The sequence below is a fragment of the Mesoplodon bidens genome (genome assembly GCF_964165515.1).
Source record: "Mesoplodon bidens genome assembly, chromosome: 7".
Lineage (NCBI taxonomy): Eukaryota > Metazoa > Chordata > Mammalia > Artiodactyla > Ziphiidae > Mesoplodon > Mesoplodon bidens.
The window spans coordinates 79,851,314-79,871,923 of record NC_138164.1 but is presented as its reverse complement, the minus strand read 5'-3'; the positions used below and the strand labels follow the sequence as shown (position 1 = coordinate 79,871,923).

Here is a 20,610-nt window from a genome sequence, read left to right as displayed (position 1 = left end):
TCTAGAAGCTTCCCTGTTCTGGATCCTTTGAGGCCTGTTCCTGTGCCTGTGAATTTACCAGTGATCTCGTACAATGGTCCTACCCTTCACCCGAATAAGCCTGGGTAAGCTTATGATTCATGTATCAAAAAGCCTGAAACCTCAGGAGCTTTACTCTTATGAGAACCCAAGTGAATCGGGGCAGGGACTTTGCAGGCCAGGAACCGAACCGTCTAGACACCTGGATTAAATCTCAGGTACAAAGGAAGAGACACATGTGCCTTGGTTGCAGAAGATCTGGAACAGATCAGAGGGGCACCCAGGGACTGAGAGAAGGCACTTCTACTAAATTCTTCAACAGAGGGTATCAATGGGCAAAGGAACACAGAGGATAGTGCAGAAACAGCTGAACTCAGAAAAAATGGAGACCTGTCACAGGCAAGGTGGCAATGCAGCAGGAGTATGGGGGAAGTAAGGACATTTCAGCCATAACACTGGGTCAGACCTAAGGGTACGGTAACCCTCATCCTGGTTGTCTCCAAGGCAGGCACTGGCTGCGAAGCAAAGGTTACTTATTCATTCCACATGCTTAACATACACATATTGAGAGTGTAGACACAACGCAGTCATACTGAACCGCCCTAACTCATCCATAGGGTAGGGATGATTTATGAGCTCCAGGCCACAGATGAGGACTGGGGCTCCATGAGATTCAGGAACATTTCCAAGGTCAAGCAGCTGGTAACTGACAGAGCTGGGACTCAGCCCAGTTTTGTCTCACTGTAAAACCAATCTTCCTAACAACTCCGTAGGCCCAATCCTTGACCCTTCAGGCCTAAGAGTCTGGTGGGAGGGAGTTAAGTAAACCACTTCTTATGCCTGATCTGCCTTCCCGACTAAGTTAACAAGACACCTGAGGGCAGGGCACATCATGGGCTCCTATTTCTGGGCTTAGACCCAAGAATTCAATAAATGGTTGCGATGCTGACGACAATAACAATACTGATAAAAGGATCAACGAGCAGGTCTGGGGACTCAGCCTTTGCAACGCTAACATTCTCCCCCTGCTGCCCAGGAATGAATAAAGGGATGAACAGATAATAAACAGGGTGAGCTTGTTTCTGCCACTGAAGAGCCCTGTAATTGCACGCCTACCTCTTAAACCCCGATCCACTGACAGAGAAGAGAACAAATTGATGATGAACTCTTGTTGCTGCTTGGCTGTGACCACATTTATTACATAAATGAGTGAGAGGAAAGTCCTAGGCTTTGACTGGCCTGGGACAGGAGGCCCCAGGAGCAGAAGGGCATCCAATATGGAAGCAGAAAAGCAAGAGCAGTGACAAGAGCCTGGTCAAAGAGCTCCCTGGGTGCAGAACGGCAGCCCATGAGGTACCACTATCAACTCAGTCATGCATCAGCCTCATCTGAAAACTGGGGAAGGCGCATAGCCAATCTCCACGCGAGATTGTAACTAACTTTACGAGATGGCCCTTCTCCAAAGCCAACAGGCAAAATGTACCCTTCATCTTACAGGTCATTAGAGAAGGGGACTTGATAGCCCTTGGGCCCTTTTCCACAGCATCAGAGTTCTCAGGACAGGAAATGATTTATTTGCATCCAACCTCAACTCTCCTCAAGCTGTTGAAGCTTAAGGCCTCTTGTCTTTAGCACAGAAGAGCATCTGCTTCTCAATGTTGTGTCATATATATCCTCTGAGGCTAGTAAATCTGCCCCCAGGCAAAACCATTTCCATGTCTTTGACCTCTTCTCTTGGGTTTTGTGAGCTTTTCAAGTTCCTCTGAAGGTGAGACTACTTGGCAGTAGGGTTTAGTGAGCGAACAGAACACCAGATTGGACATGAAGAGATCTGTCAGTTCTGTCACTTACTGGCCTTGTGACTTCGGGCAGACCAGTGACTCCCCAGGCCCCTGTCTCTTCTATAAGAGGAGAAGGTTAACACCTCCTGTGCTCAGGAATGAGGGGAGGGGGCAGAAAGCAGGATTATTTCAGGCCATCAGTCAGTTATACATGATACAGACTTGAGAGAAAAAGGTAATGAAATAGACTTGGCATTTCAAGTCCCCAGGCCTTCTATTTCTAGCGAAAATGCTTAATGAGACAAATTGTTTATGTTTCTGTGCAAACTTGCTCATCAAAAAGTGTGCTGTTTGAGAGGCTCGTTAGATGTGGCTTCACAGAGTCCAAAAGGGTGCTAAGCCTTGACTAGAATAAAGGATGTAAGAGTGCACGTCTCTCCATATGTAATGGAAATTTCTGGAATGTCACGCATACACATACACCCATACACACAAACTGTGAAGACTGGCTATCTGTGAAAAGCGGATCCTTTTCTTTATATGCTTCCAAAATGCTCAGAAGAATCTTTTTACCATAAGCACATATTCCTTTTTTTTTTTTTTTTTTTCCGCGGTACACGGGCCTCTCACCGTTGTGGCCTCTCCTGCTGCGGAGCACAGGCTCCGGACGTGCAGGCTCAGCGGCCATGGCTCACGGGCCCAGCCGCTCCGCGGCATGTGGGATCTTTCCGGACCGGGGCACGAACTCACGTCCCCTGCATCGGCAGGCGGACTCTCAACCACTGAGCCACCAGGGAAGCCCCATATTACTTTTATAATCCTAAAAAAACCATAAATATGGTAAAGAACCACCACCAGCACCCCATTAAAAAGGTTCATGGAACGTGTCTGTAGGTCTAGATCTAAGGCTGCCATGCCATAATAGGAAAAAGACTGCACAGCTTTCAAATTTCACTGCTGGTGTTCAACCCATACCTGCTGGATGCTCACAATTCAACAACATTTATTAAGCACTTAATCAGTGCTGGCATCATGCTAGACCAAGAGTTGGCAAACTACAGCCTGTGCACCAAATCCAACCCACCACCTGTTTCATAAATAAAGTTTTCTTGGAACATAGCCACACCTACTCATTTATGCATTGTCTGCAGCTGCTTTTGTGCTAGAACAGCTGAGTTGAATAGTTGCAGAAGAGACCATATGGCCCAAAAGTCTAAACTATTTACTATTTTGGCCCTTTACAGAAAAGGGTGTTGGCCAGTGTGTTAAGCAATGAGGATTCGATGGTGAGTATGACAGGCCTGAGCCCTGCACTCATGGAACTTACAGTCTAATCGGGGGCACTCAATCAGTCACACAAACAAATGTATTATTGTACCACACTAGCAAAGAAAGGTGTGTTTGGTGCCACTAGAGAGTATTATGGGCAGTTGACCTAGGTGGGAATATCACGGAAGACAAAAAAGCCCAGCGGGTACAAGGGTCCTATGATGGGAGAGAACATAGAAATAAAAAACAACAAAAACAAAAACAAAACAGAAAGAAGCCAAAGTGGCAGGAGGTTAAGGCCTGGCAATGTGTGACGCCAGATAAGGCCAGAAGGGGAATGGGAGACCAACCACACAGGACTCTGGAGACCCTGATAAGGACTTGTCTTTATCTGAAGAGAAATGGGGAGCCCTGAAGGGTTTCCAGTGAGGCCACTGGAGATACAGTGAGATGAATGTTTTGAATTTCTCTGGCTTCCAGGTGGAGAAAGGCTAAAGGAGACCCAGGTTAGCCAGTCAGGAAGCTGCTTTGCAGAGGCCTGGATGAAGATGGTCGTAGCTTGGATCTCAGGGTGTGGATGGTAGGGATTAGAGGTCTGTCAACTGAGGTGCAGAAGCAAGACCATCAACCATCCCAAATGGTCCACTTGGCTGTGAAGGAGGTGTCCAATGTTATCATGGGTTCCATGGTTCCAGATACAACAGAAATATCCAAGAATGACAAAAGACCTTTTTATGGTTCATAAACCCAGCTTTCCTTTCCCTGTGTTTCCGTGTGTCCTGAGACTATGATGGATGTCCAGTCTTTCAGACACATAAACAGTGGCCATTTCCTTACATGGCCCCTGTTCAATCATGCATCCTGGGCAATTCAACCACCCCTAAAATGAAGGTGCAAGTCAACTGGAACATGTAATCTATTTTATGTTTTCAAATCCTATTTCATCCAACTATTTACTCTGCAAAAGGAGAAGTACTCATATTTTCAGTTTTGATTAAAAATATTAAATGCCCTCATTTGACCTCCTTTGAATGAGCCACACGTCTGTCAGGCACTGGGTAAATAAAAGCATGACTGGAATACTAAATGGTGCTTCTATTTTGGGTTCACCCTATGAGTTGGTTTCTTTTTTATTTCTCCTTCCTTTCAGTGGCCAAATAGATATGTCAGCAGGCAACGAATTATTGCTGCCATCGGTGTCAAGTTCTACTAACCGAAAGGGTACGTGACCACTCAGGAGACACGACACACAACATGAAGGAAAAACATTTTTGAACTAACAGGTATTCTAGGAGCAACACCAGATCACTGGCAGTGAAAGCTACTGGCAAACGGGAGGACTTATTTTCTCATATTTCCACTTGTACAGCTGACAGTTTAAAAGGAAGAGGAATTAAAACCCAACAAATAAAATCTTTATTCCTCAAGGAAAGCTCCATTCAATCACCATGAGCTATAACTGAGATTTCCAGAATGGTGTGTTAGAAGCCAAGCCAGACATCATCCAAAGAACTGGATTAGTTCAGTAAAATAAAAATAAAATAACAGGGCTTCCCTGGTGGCGCAGTGGTTGAGAGTCCGCCTGCCAATGCAGGGGACACGGGTTCGTGCCCCGGTCCGGGAAGATCCCACATGCCGTGGAGCACCTGGGCCCGTGAGCCAGGGCCACTGAGCCTGCGCATCCGGAGCCTGTGCTCCGCAACGGGAGAGGCCACAACAGTGAGAGGCCCGCGTACCGCAATAAAAAATAAATAAATAAATAAAGTAAAATAACAAATCAGTCAATTTGGAATCCGGAGAGAAAATACTGACATTGTCAGTGGAAAGCAGCATGGTAGAGCAGAAAGCAGAGCTAAGAGCTCTGAAGTGGGACAGCCATAAGCTCCAACCCAGACTTTGCCATCTAGCAGCTGTGTGACCTTGGATAAGTTATTTAACGACGCTGAACCTCAGTTTCCTAAACTATAAGCCATGGGTCATAGGACCTAGAGTTGTTCTGTGAATGAGTTAATTTGTGAAGATCCTTGCACACAGTAAGGGATCAGTAAATGATAGTTCCTTTCCTGGATTGTCCAAATTTAAGCCTGGACTGAAAGAACGGTGCACAGCTCCATCACCACTAGACTGTTCCAGGACAAAACATCACTAAAATGTTCTGCCGATACAGGGCAAGTACCCTAACTCGCTCCTGAGAATGATCACGAATCTGATGGAAACACTAAATTCAAAGATGAAGAAAAAGCCAGAAAAGGAGAAAAATGGAGTGAAGCGTAGCATGTATGACTGCTGTTTTTACTATCTGCACTCCAGTAAGGAAGAAACTGTGAGCAATTGACTTTGGAACCAGCCCTGTGAGCCCGGCGCTTCCTGGCCCTCCTCGGGCTCAGCAGAGTAGGCTGGAATGCAATTGCCCACTGTTCGTTTCATGAGAACACACCCCTTGGTTGCTCAGGGCTAGGAGGGTGGAGGTGCCTCTGGCACCTGTTTTGTTTTTGTTCTTCCAATCACCTAAATCCATCTACCCATCCACCCGTCCATTCCATCGTCCATTCATTCAATCTCTCACCATGTACCTTCTGAGCACCTATTATGTGAATGTGGGACATATTGAGCATTTGAGAAGATACACAGATGGATGTTTTATGTTGTAGGCAAGATTTGTGCAATTGTAGGAGTTGCCTACCTAATCCAACATTCCATTCGTGTGTGTTGTGTGTGTCTAACATCTATTAGAGTAAGACCTTAATAGTGTACACATTACTATTTATTAAGACCTCACCATATTACAGGTTCTATGCTGCATGCTTATATGTATTATCTCGTTTATGTGTCACGACCACTCTGTAAAGTCAACACTGGTATTATCTTTAATGAACAGATCAGAAAAATAGGACTGGCACAGATTGTAAATGGCAGAGCAGGGATCTGAAGTCACGTTTTGTTTTGTTTTGATCTTTTGCGGTATGCGGGCCTCTCACTGCTGTGGCCTCTCCCGTTGCGGAGCACAGGCTCCAGACGCGCAGGCTCAGCGGCCATGGCTCACGGGCCCAGGTGCTCCGCGGCATGTGGGACCTTCCCGGACCGGGGCACGAACCTGTGTCCCCTGCATCGGCAGGCGGACTCTCAATCACTGCGCCACCAGGGAAGCCCCTGAAGTCACGTTTCTTAACGAGGAAGGAAGAATCAGAATTGTCCTGTTTGCTGTGTCCCTTACCCAGAGATGTGTATGATATCTTCTTTATATCTGTTCTCTGACACAATTAAAAGAGGGTTGATGTTAGAATAAATGAAACAGTGTGTCAAACAGTTTCAGGAAGTGCAAGAAAGAAGCCTCTGATGGAAATTAAAAATTAAGGACTTAATCGAGGTTCTAGCTGTGACAACTGTTCACGTACATTTACTAAGATTTGAAATATGACTTCATTGGGCCCTTTAGGAAAATACTTTTGCCGTTAACAGGAATATCTGCTTCACTCCGGAGCCACTGACACCTGAGCAACATTCACGTGGCCAAATATGTGCTCTGACTTGTCCTATGACTGTTGGGAAAGAGAAATGGAGTAGGAATTAAGATTTCCATATAAAAGATGAGAATTGAAGTCCTATGACCATTAATGCAGTGGATCCATGGGAGGTCAAAGACCTCCATGGTTCATCAAAAGAGCTCCAGACTAAGGAGCAACTAGTCATGAGTTCAAATCCAAGCTGTGTGGCCTTGGGCACAACAATTAACCTCTCTGAGCCAGTTTCCTCATTTCTACAATGAAGAGAATAAGATCTACCTCACAGTATTTTTGTAAGATTAAAGAAGTATAAGCAGAATATAAAACCAGTTCCTTCCAATATTCACATTTACAAAATGACAGGGTCTTGAGGACTTCCCTGGCGGTCCAGTGGTTAAGACTCTGCACTCCCCCTGCAGGGGGCACGGGTTTGATCCCTGGTCAGGATACTAAGATCCCACATGTTGCGTGGCATGGCCAAAAAAAAAAATTTTTTTTTTAAGTGACAGGGTCTTATACGTTGGCTTCTAGCGTGAATTGACAACATCCTTTGCAAAGGCATCACTAGTACCTTATCCAAAAATTCTTCCATTAAACAGAAATGAGCTGAGCAACTAAAAGGTTTGAGGCTCCCTGTACTGAAACAGAACCCAGTTCTCAATTTTGACTGCAAACCCTCCCGACCATCTCTGTCCTGCTAATAGGGACACACTGTCTCATCTCTTTCCTGCCTTTTCCTCATTCTCAATTTAAAGGTGACCACATTCCACATAAAACCCACAACTGCCCTCTGTCTTCTCTGTTTCCGTTTAAAAAAAATTTTTTTGATGTGGACCATTTTTAAAGTCTTTTTTGAATTTGTTACAATAGTGCTTCTGTTTTATGTTTTGGTTTTTTGGTCAGGAGGCATGTGGGATCTCAGTTCCCCGGCCAGGGATCGAACCTGCATCCCCCCCCGCCGCCGCACTGGAAGGCAAAGTCTTAACCACTGGACCGCCAGGGAAGTCCCTCTGCTTCCTTTTAAAGTTCTCATTATGTCCTTCAGAAGGCCCCTCAAATGCGGGATCCTGTCACCTGATGCTAAAGAGATTGAAATCATCTGGGGTAGTTCCAAAGGCCGGAGCTAGAACAGGTGGGGTGGATTTAGAGGAAGGTTCCAGCTCTGCATATGGAATATGTTTGGAACAGTGGTTGCTGGCTAGCTGGGAGGCAAGCTTCTAAAGCAGGCAGCTCTCCACCAAGAAAGCTCAAGCAGAATATCTCACCCACTGCTGCCTGACTGAACCTCCGAACATCAAATGGTTTTGTTCAACACTTACTGAGTGCTTTCTATGTCCTAGGCACTAGAAATGCAAGCCCTCAGTCCCTCCGCTGGAGAGACGGACCCACAAGCAGGTAGGTATAAAACAGTGTGATAAGTACAAAAATAGAGAAATGACAGGGAGCACTGTGGGGTGAACCTAACTCAGGAAGTGGACCTCACTCAGGTGGGCTCTTCTTTCTGGAGGAGGTGACACCTCGGCAGTCTTAAAGGTTGGAGTAGGGAGGCAGTGAGGGGCAAGATGGGGGCAGTGTAGAAAGGGCATTTGGGGCAAAAGGAATCAGTATGAGCAAAGGAACAAATGTGACCAACAGAATGGTTTATGAGAGGTACTCCAGGCAGCTAGATAACGCTAGAACGGTACATGAGGGTGGGGAGGGGTAGGAGACAGGCCGGAGCTACAGACAGGAGCCAGGGCACGGGGCCCCTGTAAACTGCATTCTGCAGGGTGGAATTCTGGGTCCCTGTGTTTTTAAGCACAAGAGTGCTTAAAACACCCTAAAGGTTTTACGCACGAGTGACTAAGTTTCTATCATCTTCAATTCAGGAGGTTTTCGGGTTTGTTTGTTTTTTTCCCAAAGGGAAACTGCAGGACAGCCTTGCGAGCTGCCCTAGTTGAGCTTCAGGAGCCACAGGGTCAGAACAGCCCTACCTGACTAACTACCGAAGGCAAGCACCCAGCTCCTTTGGTCCCCTGCCGCGCTTCCTCCTCTATCTGCTGGGCCTCTTGGTAACACTAACCTCCTAAAGAGGTGATGTGGGCACAAGGTGACTCAGCATTACAGAGTGCTTGGAAGCAGTCAGAAGTCCACGTTGAGCCCTGAGCATCTTTCTGCAGTGGGCACACTGGCTGGGAGGCAGGCCTCAGGGAGGCAGGGTTGCTGCAGTGAGCTCCAGAGCCTGCCAGCATGGCAATCTGGCGGCTTCTCCCCCCATCTCCTTCCTTGCCTCCTTCCTAATAGCCCCTGGCTCCTGGCTGACTTGACTGGACACTAGGGTGGGAAGGGACGGGCAGCACAAGGCTGTCTTGCAGAGAAAAGCATCCTTCCAGTTGTGCTCAGCCACTGGACCCTTCCCACCTCCCCAGTCAGGAACTCTGGCCTCCTGTGCTTTTCCGAACCACTGCACCTCTCACCTCTCGAGCTGCCATTTGGAACTATTCCCTCCCACCCCACCAGCTCCTTCCTCCTTCCCCATCCTGTTTTACCTCTCCAGTCCTATCCCTCATTACCAGGGCCCTCGGTCTCCACTGCCTATGTGAAGGTTCTGTCTGTTTCCTCTCTGCTGAATGAGTCACGCTCCTTGGGCTCCTTCAATAACTGCATAAATGGCTCTGCTAGACACCCCAGCCCCAAACCTCCCTTGATCGCTCCTTCATACCCGACCCCTCCCTTCCATCACTTCTCTTTATTCTGAGCACTTGAGTCATCTACTCACTGAGTCATCTACTCACTTGTACTGGTTTAGCTGCTCCAACCACTCCCCACACACTAATCCCTGACTCGGCCATGCGTTTCTCACACAGCCTGTCCCCTCTGCTGGGAATGTCTTTGTCCCTGTCTCCCTTCTGAACTCCGCCTCATCCTTCCAGGCAAAGCACAAACGTCACCCTGACCCAAAGGCTTACCCCGTCACCTCCAAGACGGATTAAATCTAATAAGACTTCTTCTACCCTTTTAAACTGAGGATGTTTTTGCTTATGTCATAATAACAGCTAGGACTGATATGCCAGGCACGAGAACCTTATATTCAATCCTCAAAATCACCCTGTTATTACCTTTAAGTCAACCAGCCCAAGTTTACGGCAAGTCAGTGGAAGAACTGAGGCTTAAACCCACGCAGCGTGGCTCTAATCAGAGGTGTTGCCACCTCTTCACCCAGCAGACCAGGAAGCCTTTGATTCCCAGAGCTACACTCTGTTCCCCTGGCACCCCAAGTGCCTGGCACACAGTGGGTGACTACTAAATGTGGTAGTTCTGGATTTTATTGAAATTTGTTAGGCATGCATCCCACGTCTTCCTCACATGTATGTTCTGTCTCCCCAAGCCATCCATGAGATCCTCGGTGAGAAAGGACCAGGTCATCTATTTTCCTCACAGGTCTGCAATCACATGCATACTGGGGAACTGGGGGAACCGCAGAGAGCTCTAGGGGTGCAGATGGGGGCAAACTAACTTTAGGTTACTATATGCCTTAAGTGTGTATACTTTACAAAGGCTTCTTCACATGCCTGATCTCATAGGTCCTGACATCAACAGGCTGTGGAGAAGGTAAAGAGACGGAGGTGCAGATGGCCTGAGATCTGGTCAAGGTCTTAGAGCCAGAAATAACTGAATGATACAGAAATTACAACCCAGGACTCTGAACACAACAGCTGAAAGCCAGTCCCCTGCTCACAATGCCTAGGCAGCTGTGGCCATCAAGAATGGGCAGGCTGATGTAAAGTCAACTATACTTCAATTAAAAAAAAGTAAAACAAAAAAAGATCAAGGTCAACCAGTTCTAAAAAAAAAAAAAAAAGAAAGAAAGAATGGGTGGGCTGAGTGTTCAGCTCCTCCCCCAGATTGGGTGTCCCTGGTTGCTGGGACAGGGGAGCCTGGCAGGGTGTTCTCCACCGGAGGCTGGCTGAGCAGACCTAGGGCAGGGTGTGTGAAGGCAGCTTCAGAAGGACCTCTGGGAGCCTCTTGGAGTGTTTGGTCACTCTCACCAGACAGAACAGAAAACCCTGAGAGATGACACGATTTCCAATATAGAGATGAAGAGCCAGGAGAAACAGGTTTGTTCTTCCCATTAGTAGGAGGTAGTCAATGTCCCTACTATTTGTAACTATCCCATCGCATTTCTAAAAATCCATACCTTTATTTCATTGTCCTAACCCAACATTAACTTCAGATCGAATTTACTCAATGTCCTGTGCAGAAGGGAAGGCTTTTCAGGCTCAGGTGGCCTCTGCAGAAGAAAAGCTTTTCCCTAGTAGGAAGGGCAGTGAACTTCTAGCCAAAAGACCGGCCCCATCTTTACGCAAGTCTCATCGCCCCGCCGAGCCTTGATCTCCTCTTCTGTAAAATGGGCATAAAAATGCCCACTCACCCACCCATCCCACAGAATTGTGGCAACGACCTGTGAGCTCCCAGCCTAGGCGTCCCGAAGATCTGAGTGGTCTCTTGGGTCTCCGTCTCACAGTCCTCATTATTCAGGAAGTGAATGAGACACTGCAGATGTCTCCTCTGAAGTGCAGAGAGAACCACCTCCCACTGGGGGCCTCGGACCCCTGAGGCTTAAAGCGAAGGCTCGCAGATCGCCCAGCTCTGGCCGTGGCTTTGACAGGGGACGAGGCAGTCTGTAACTCCGGGGGCGCGGTGGGGCGGGTGGAAACCCGGGTTCCCCGACCCTGGCACCGAAGGCTGGGGCTGCCCTTCCCCGCCCTACCGCTCACGGTGGCTGCAAAGCGCCCTGGGAGGCCAGCCCAGCGGCCGGGCTTGGGAAGCGCCTCGCTTACCTGCGGCTCCACCAGCCAGCGCTGCTCCGCTCCCAGGGGCGCGGGGCGCGCGGCGCGGAACGCTGAGTACACGGGAATACGGTCCCGGGTGCTGTACAGGGTGGCGAAGCGCTCGGCGCCCTCGGAGCGCTGACAGATCTTCACGTGGGCAGCGGCCGCCAGCCCCGCGGGCGGGGTCCCGGCGTAGAAGAATCGGTCGCATTCGCCGAAGCCGGCTTCCTGCTCGCGCACGAGCCGGCCCTCCAATAGCCCCGCCAGAGCGAGGAGGCCGCCCAGCGCCAAACAGCGCGCGGGGCCCATGGCGCGTCTGCGGGCCGGGCGGGGAGAGCGCGAGGCCGCCGAGCGGGGCCGCGGGGAAGTCGGAAGCCGGGGGCGGCGCAGCTCAGCTAGCGCTCTGCGGGCCGAGCTGGGCGGCCCCGGCGGCGGGGGCGGGTCCGCGTCCCGAGGCCGCGCCTCCCTCTCACCCTCCTCCCTGAAGATGGCTGCGCAGGCCCGGGGCCGGGCGCGGCGATGCACCCGGACTTGCACCGCCTGGTTTCTGCAGTCTGCGCTCGCAGGCTCGGGGACGCGCGCTCCCAAGACTGAAAGGTATGAACCGGGTCGGCTTAATCGGAGGAAACGGGAAGGAACCGTCCCCGGGGCTGGGAGCCTAGAAGCCTACTGAGCCAGCGCGCCCCAGGGATCCTCAAGGATGCAAAGAGGCGGCAGGAGATGCCCACAGAACTGTGGCTCTTTGGGTCTGATGGGCAGGGACCCCCCCAGTGACATCCGACGGAAATCAGTCTCCCCCTTTACAACGAAATGCTCATCCGCCAATTCACGGACACAACTTTGATGAAGTTTCAGCAGATCAAAAGCCAGGAGACCCAAGTTAAAAATCCGCTTCTAGGAAATTCCTAACCTAGGGAGATAGGACAGCTCTTGTGGTTTACTTGGTGCTGCGAGGCTTAGAATCAAAACCAAAACCAAGAAATAAACGAGACCGGCCAACATCACTGGTTGATAGGTTGGTTGATTCATATGTCTTTCTTGAGTGCCTATGTGCCAACCTGTGTTCAGCGACTGGGTACAGTGGTAAACAAGAATAGGGTCCCTGCGGTCCTGCAGACGAAACCTAGTGGGAAAGCTTGTCGTTAATCAAAGAAGCAGGCTATTAAAGGAATAATGACACACACTGAACATGGAGCTCTGAGAACCTGCCCCTCCAGGGATTCAGGGCATGTTTGCCTGAAGAGTGTTGTCTGGACTGAGACCAAGATGTTGACATGAACTAGGCAAAGAGGAAAGCAGCATGTGCTAAGGGGTCTCCCAGCAGAAGGGAACGTGGTATGTTGGAGGAATTTAAGGTGGGTGTGGGTAGAGAACAGAGACCTGGGAGAAGATTATGAGAAATAGGGCTAAAGGAGGCGGGAGACACAGCATTCAGGGGATCATAGGCTAGAGGCCGTCAAACATTTTTCAGCAGGACACGGACCCATATTGAGAAAACAAGCTTCATGTAATAATCCTTACGCTTAAAATTGACATTGCAATCTAGTATTTCTGTTGTATTCTATTTTGTTCCCCTTTAAAAAACATGCTGCTGGTAACCCACAAAGTTGTTTCTATGACCCACTAATGGCTCATGTCCTGCAGTTTGGAAAGTAAAATTATATAAATCATTTTGAGGATTTTGATCTTTCAGTGGTGTAGACACAATCACATTTGTTTTCTGGTCAGAAATGGACAGACTGGAATGGCCCAGAATGAATGAAGAAAAACATTTATAAAGATCCAGATGAGAGATGGTAGCTTGGACTGCGGTGGTGGTAGAGACTGAAGCAGAGCGCCTACTAGGGTGCCTTCACTCACATCATATTATTTAATCTTATTTCCTCAGTGTGCCACGTGGGGAACTGGACCAGAGCATTCAGATGCTTGTCCAAGATGGCATAATCAGTGAGTCCTGAGCCAGATTTGAGCCAGGCCCATCTGCTTCCTAAGCCTGGCCTTTCCTCTAAGTCACAGCAAATCCATGAGGTGAGCCTATAAAATAGAGAAATTGTCAGAAAAGCAGATTTTGGAGCTTAAGAACCAATTCTTGGAGGCTTCAATACCTGAAAAGGTTGACTTGGCCCCTGAAATGAAACCTAAATTTATTTCTTAATTAAAAAAACAAAAAAAGACACATACAGTGTGATGTCACAGTAACAACTAGACTTGGAGTCACATGTTCCTTCTGCATCCAAACTATCATTTTCAATTTCCAAAATTTATTCTGAGTTTAGCCACTTCTGTGCATTTTCAACAATATGGCCTATGTCAGTAACCATCAATTCTCACCTGTATTACTTAGATGTTGTAACTACTTCTCCTGCCCCCAAGGTGTCCACAGAACAATTAAGGTGATTAGTTAAATATGCAAATTATATCATGTCAAGTGCTGTTTTAAACTTCCAATGCCTTCTCATTTCAAGCTGAAAAAAACTCAAATATTTAACATGAGCTACAAGGTCCTACATACCCTGGACCCTGCCTCTCCCTTCTCTATGCCCCAGACACAAATGAGCTTCCTCTCTATCCACACAAAAACACCATGCTCTGTGTTAGGGCTGTTACACTTGTTGTTTCATCCAAGTGGAAATCAGCTCTGGACCTTCCTTCTTGTCATTTGGGACTCAGAAAGGTCTCCTGCTCTATGAAGTAGTCCCTGACCACCGGAACCACACTGCCCATTCTGCACTATCACCCCATCCCCTTTAATCTCTTCACAGAACATATGCCCACTTGAAATTGTCTTGTTCATTTATTTATGGATTTGTTTATTGGGATGTATCAATGACTTAACCATGTGAAATATACATACAGCATTGAGAAGGCAGTGGAGACTTGGAGAGGAGATTTTCACATGCTGGCACTTTTTGCCCTATGTTTGCTCATCACTCCTAGCAACTTGGAGCTACCAAGTGACAGGTGATTTCCACCAAGTCATCCTTCAGATAGGGCTGCAAACCAAATCCCCCAACCCAGCCAGCCAGCTGGAACCCAGCAATCAACCACAAACTCACTCACCAACGTCACACAAGGCAACAAGCTCAGAAAAATAAGTTTTGCTTGAAATGTTTTGATATAATTAAGAAAAGTGCAGGAAAAGCGACCACCTCTCAGTTGACTGAACAACACAAAAAATAAAGTCAGATTTTAACATTCTGGTTACCTTTAATATATTTAATAAAGTCAGATTTTAACATTCTGTTTACCTTACTGGCAGAGAACACATTTTAAATACATCAAAGACTCAGAAAGATGATCAATTATTATCTGAGTCTCTACTGACCTAATTGGTCAAAAGGGCCTAGTTTGGCAAGAAAAGTGGGAAGGGAGGGGGAAGAGGAAAAGGAGAGAGACTGGAGGCTAATCAAAGCCCAGGATGCTTTAGAAGTTCAGGAGCATCCAGAGCTGGCCCACAGGATGGGGTAGAAAGGCATCCCCTGGGCTTAGGGGACAAGGCCACAACCACAGCCAGAAGCCTTGGCGGGATGCTGGAGACCAGGGCTGAGCGGGTCAGCGTTGTCTGGCGAGGGTGCCTCCACAGGCAGGGGCTGAGCCTCTGGGTCCTGAGCTATGTCTAAGGAAAGCCTCCTCTTCGCCCTGGGGGGAGCAGTTGGCTCCTGAGTCCCCTGTTCCCAAGGACGACGACGAGGGCCACATCTTCCAACTGGGTGGCGATCCGGGGCAGATGGACCTGGGGTCGGCGGCTGGGGCGGTCCGGGCTCCCCGGAGGTGCAGGTGGCCGCAGCCTCGAACTGGACGGCCGAGCAAGAACCCCGGGACGGCGAGGGGCGCCGGGACACAGCACGCACAGGGACTCGGTGGCGGGTCCCACCGTCCGCGGCTACAGGCTCACAGGGGCGCAGAGCGCGGCGGGGCTGGTGGTGCCTCGGGCCCAGAACGGCTCCCCAAGCCGCGCGGACCTCCCTCCAGGCGTTCAGGCCCTGGCTGCTGGGCTCCGGGAACTGCCTGTGCTTCAGCACGGTCCGGTCCTGCCCGCGTTTCCACAGCTCATAGCGCTCCGGTTGCAGGATGCGCACGAAGGTGTCCATGGAGAAGGCGACCCTGGCCTCCCCACAGCTGCACTGCGAGGCCACTTTGCCATAATCGATCCAGCGCGGGGTGGCGAAATTGATGGCTTCTGCACAGTTGAAGCCATGATTGAAGCCAGAGTGGTAGCCATAGGGAAACGTCACTATGAACTCTCCAGACTCCTGAGTGACCCGACCGAAGGGGATGCCGTTGTCCCGGAGGACCGTGGGCGAGATGAGAGCCACCTTGTGCCGCAGGAAGGCCTCACAGCCCCGCGAGCTGCCCGGGAAAAGCTCCCTGGCCAGGCGTTCCAGGCGCCGGCCGTGCTCCGGGGGCACCACGTACCACGCCTTAGGCTCCCCGAAGTGCAGGTAAGTTGATGCTGTAAAGGTCCATGTCCTCCGTGTGCCAGGCGACGGCGGTCTTCCACATGCCGAAGTACAGGTAGGGTGTGTTGACGCCTTCGATGACCACTCCACACTCCTGTTCCAGCAGGTCCTGAATGGTTCCCAGGTGGCCAAGGTTCCACTGCTTCGTGTTTTTATCGAATAAGGAGCCACTGACGTCCGCACCATATACTGGTGAATCATAGGGGCGTGTTTTCCAATATTTTCGCTCCAGATCCTCAAAATCAGAGTAGAATGGAGTCTGGTGTTTTTCACTGTTTGTTAAGTGGCGATACTCGCTCACGTCATGGCTTTCTTCTGTTTGTGGTGCTGAGTAAACACACCTGCCTTCCCAGAAGTCACCTGCTGGAGGGGAGCAGCTATTAAGATGTCATCGATATCATCATAGGTCTCTCTGGCTTTCCAGTCCTTGGGTGGAATTATCTTAGCCAGGCCTGCTCGGTGTGCACCTTGGGATTCCATATAAGCAATGTATTTCTCGAAATCATTAAACTCTTCTTTGGTTGGATGAAATACCATTATGCTACAACTTGGGTTCTGGTCCCAGTTGGACTTAGACTTCATAGCTTTCACTAATAAGCAAGAAACTCCCAAGTTTTTATTTATGTTCTGGATAGGTGAGGATGCTGGAAAACACTACTTTTTCAAAAATGGGTTGGAGTATATCAGCAGGAACCCCCAGTAGACTTTAATGCAATGAGTTGATAATATTTCTTAGGCTTGCTGATTCTGCAGGGGACTCCACACTGGGCAGAAGCCTTGCTCAGGACTGATGCTGGCTGAGCCTGCAAGTCTGGGATGTCCTTGGTTGACACTTGGCTCTGGCCTCTTTAGGTCTAGTGAATCACCCAGCCCTGGGTGGGTATCCCAAATGTAGTGTCTTCAGGGCAGTATTGAAAACAAAACCTAAAAAAAAAAAATACAATAGAGACAGGTTGAAAACTAATGTTTGCAAATAGTTACTAGGGAACTACAAATAAAACACCACCATGGAATATAATTGCATATTCAAATAAAGCCTAAATTTCATAAGATTGACAATACAAGAAATGGTGTTGTGAACAGTGGAAATTCCTGTACTCTAGTAAGGAAAATGGAAATCATTGCATTCACTTTGAAAAACTATTTGGACAGTATCCACTAACATTGAACTTACCCGTGAGCTATGATTCATGCCTAGGATATGTGTATGTCTGTGCAATGCAAGTCCAGTCCAAGAATGTTCAGAACAACATTATTTCAGTAGCCAAACACTGGAAACAACTCAAATGCCAGTCAACATTAGAATGGTTAAGTACATTGTAGTATATTCATACAATGGAATACAATACAGCAATGAAGATAAAGAAGAACTACATGAAAATATAAGAATAATTCTATAAACAGAATACTGAGGAAAATTATCCAGACTCAAAAGAATTCCTATTCTATGCTTCCATTTATATAAAGAGAAAAAGGAGGCAACGTAATCTATGTTAGAAGTCAGAGTAGTGGTTACCGCTGTGAAAGAGAAAGGTTGTGAGTGGGGGTGTGCGGAAGTCTCTAGAATAATGTCAATATTCTATCCTGAAGGCAGGTGCTGGTTACACAGCCATCAGAATGGCTCATTGTCATAAATCATCAAGTTATGATGATTTTTACAAATTTCTGTGAAATATTTTTTTAATGTATTTAAATTATTTAAATACATTTTTAAAGTGTAGTTTAGTGTGAAAAGAATTAAAGGAGACAGATATCTTTCATCGTACCAAAAGGAAAAGGAAGGGTGATTGAAAATATATGAACTAAACATTCAATTGAAGAAGCTAGAAAATAGAACAAGAGAAAAAAGTGGTAGGAGTAAACAAATAACAAAGAATAAAGACAAACTTAATCAAAGAAAACACATACAAGACCACACAGTGATGACCAAAAATATACTTGGAAGAAATTAATAATAGCAATAAAGCATGGGCATAACTGAACCTAAGAAAAAAGGGGAAAATAAACCCCTAGGAATGAAGTAGTGCACAAAAGAATTTTTAAAGTCTCAAAAGAGAATCTTAGGAGAAACTTGACAGCAAAATTTTCAAAAGAGAAAAGAATAATTTTCTGGAGAGGAAACATATCCAAAATGGATCCATGAAACACCAGAAAGCTTGAATAATACCCCAGGAAAATAAGCTGGTTCAAAGTATGACCCCTGAAAGTCCAGGAGACACATCATTTTATATGTGAATCTAGAAAAGTTTCAAGCATCAGTTAACTCTTATTGTGCACATTGTTTCAGAGTATAGAAAAAGTTGGAAAGCTACTCAGATGAGGCTATTCTGATCTCTGATAGCAAAACGAAAACAGAACAATAAAAAATAAAGCTACAGGACATCTTTGTTTATAAGCATAGATGAAAACATAAAATGGAATGTTATCCAATGAAATACAGCAATATTATAAAAGAATAATACATCATGACCAAATAGAAAGGAAGGATGATACAACACTGGAAAATTTAATGATATAATTCAAAATATTAACAAAATAAATGAAAAATGTCATCATCTTGTAGGTACCAAAAAAGCATTTGATGAAAAGCAAAATCCATTCATGATTTTACAATTCTTACTTTCAAAACATCAAGAGAAACTTGTTTTGTAAGATAAAGAATTTCAAGGTAAAAAATAGCAAGGATCATTCTTCACAGTGAAACAAAAGTAACATTTTCATTAAAGTTAGGAAAAAGAGATGCATCAAAATGAAAAGCTGCTCAACATCACTAATTATTAGAGAAATGCAAAACAAAACTACAATGAGGTATCACCTCACACCAGTTAGAATGTGCATCATCAGAAAAACTACAAACGACAGAAGCTAGAGAGGGTGTGTTGAAAAGGGAACCCTCTTGCACTGTTGATGGGAATGTAAGTTGATAGAGCCACTATGGAGAACAGTATGGAGGTTCCTTAAAAACCTAAAAATAGAAATACTATATGATCCAGCAATCCCGTGACTGAGCTTACACCCAGATAAAAAAACATAATTCTAAAAGACCCATGCGCCCCAATGTTCATTGCAACACTATTTACAATAACCAGGTCATGGAAGCAACCTAAATGCCAATTGACAGACGAATGGATAAAGAAGTTGTGGTACATATAAACAATGGAATATTACTCAGCCATAAAAAAGAACGAAACTGAGTCATTTGTTGAGACGTGGGTGGATCTGGAGACTGTCATACAGAGTGAAGTTAGTTGAAAAAAAAAAGCAAATATCGTATATTAACGCATGTATGTGGAACCTAGAAAAATGGTACCGATGAACCGGTTTGCAGGGCAGAAGTTCAGACACACATGTAGAGAACAAACGTATGGACACCAAGTAGGGAAAATTGCAGTGAGGTGGGGATGGTGGTGTGCTGAATTGGGCGATTGGGATTGATATGTATACACTGATGTGTATAAAATTGATGACTAATAAGAACCTGCTCTATAAACAAACAAACAAACAAACAGCTAATACTAAACTTCCTTTAGGTTATTTGTATGGAAATACGTTAAAATAAATGTTTCAGACATTACACAAAATTTCTAAAAATCTTATATGTTCTGGTATAATGTTATAACTCATAATTCTAGTTATTACTTTAAAATGTATATCTCAGAAATAACTAAATTTCCTTGTCAATTGCATTATTATGAACTTTCATCAAATCTTTAACAGTGGTCATTTTTAAGTCTTTTGTCATTTACAGAGAGTACTGCGTATACTCTGATGCTTTTGCAAAAATGTTCCTATAAAAGTGTTTCATCTTGAAGAAATTCATGGACAACACTCTGACAATTACAGGTTTCTGGTAACTGACTATACTGTGGAACTGAAGGAATAAGCATTTTCAGAACTCTAATGGAAACCTGATGAATTCATAAACGTGCCTTACAAAACATCAAGAAGAAAAAGAAATTAATTACATGGGAATGAGTGAACTGATGATTATAATTTTTGTGACTTTGTGTTTGAATAAAAAAAAATCCCACAAGAACTCAGAGGCAAAAAATATACAAGTTAATTTTCACTGCAAAGTAAAGGAGCTGTTACAGTGGAAGATTACTGGACTGAATGTCACTATTATGACATAATATGAGTGTGTTTCGTGTTTGGTAATTGCAATCATTTTTGCTTTTCTTGTGGTCATCCATTTACAATGCTTGGTGTCACTTTATTTATCTCTTGTAAAAATAAAATACAGTGTGTGTGTGTGAAAAAAACATATTGAAAACAATTCCAAAAATAAACTTCACTATGTATACTCCATGTTCAACTTGAACTCTATAGAGCACATGTAATAGTTATAATTTTAGGACAGAAAATATATGTGTACAAATAAAACAAGAAAAAGAAAACAAAGCAAAGTATCTCATGAACCCAATTTCAAGTGCTCCCTTAATACTGTTTCCTAATCCTCTTAAGCTCCCCTCATTTCCACCATTCAAATATTCTCTTTCACTTTTCCTGTCCTCAAACATCAGGCACACCTATTCCACCCCACTTAGAATCCTTCGAATGTCCTAAAAGTCCCTAAGCGATCTGGCCCACCATCACCTCTTGACCTCACCCCTTTCTACCCGGCTCCTTGCTCTCTCCTTCCAGACACATTCCTGGCTGTGTCTCAAAAAGGCCGATATACTCTTGTCTGATGGTCTTTGCACCCAGGCAACTCTCAAGCCTCAGCCCAAGCATCACCTTTGCAGTGAAGTCTCCTCTGATCTTCTTG

The 20,610-nt window shown here is 46.1% G+C and overlaps 1 protein-coding gene, 1 long non-coding RNA gene and 1 pseudogene across 3 annotated transcripts in view; 1 reads left to right on the top strand and 2 right to left on the bottom strand.

The window, feature by feature from the left end:
- ENDOD1 (endonuclease domain containing 1) overlaps window positions 1-11,807 on the bottom strand; it is a 30,943-nt gene extending 19,136 nt beyond the window's left edge. Inside the window, exon 1 of the mRNA XM_081238787.1 lies at window positions 11,392-11,807. Within this exon, the coding sequence (XP_081094913.1) occupies window positions 11,392-11,691 (300 nt within the window). The 5' untranslated portion in view covers window positions 11,692-11,807. The remainder of the gene's footprint in view (window positions 1-11,391) is intronic.
- A 144-nt stretch (window positions 11,808-11,951) lies between these two features.
- Window positions 11,952-20,118, top strand: LOC308619710. The gene is made up of 3 exons (XR_014016220.1): window positions 11,952-12,397; window positions 13,271-13,410; window positions 19,686-20,118. It is a non-coding gene; the product is annotated as an uncharacterized lncRNA (long non-coding RNA).
- Window positions 14,775-16,475, bottom strand: LOC308619706 (lysine-specific demethylase 4D-like; annotated as a pseudogene). Its single transcript has one exon. The product of its transcript is annotated as a lysine-specific demethylase 4D-like (transcript).
- Window positions 20,119-20,610: the final 492 nt, after the last annotated feature.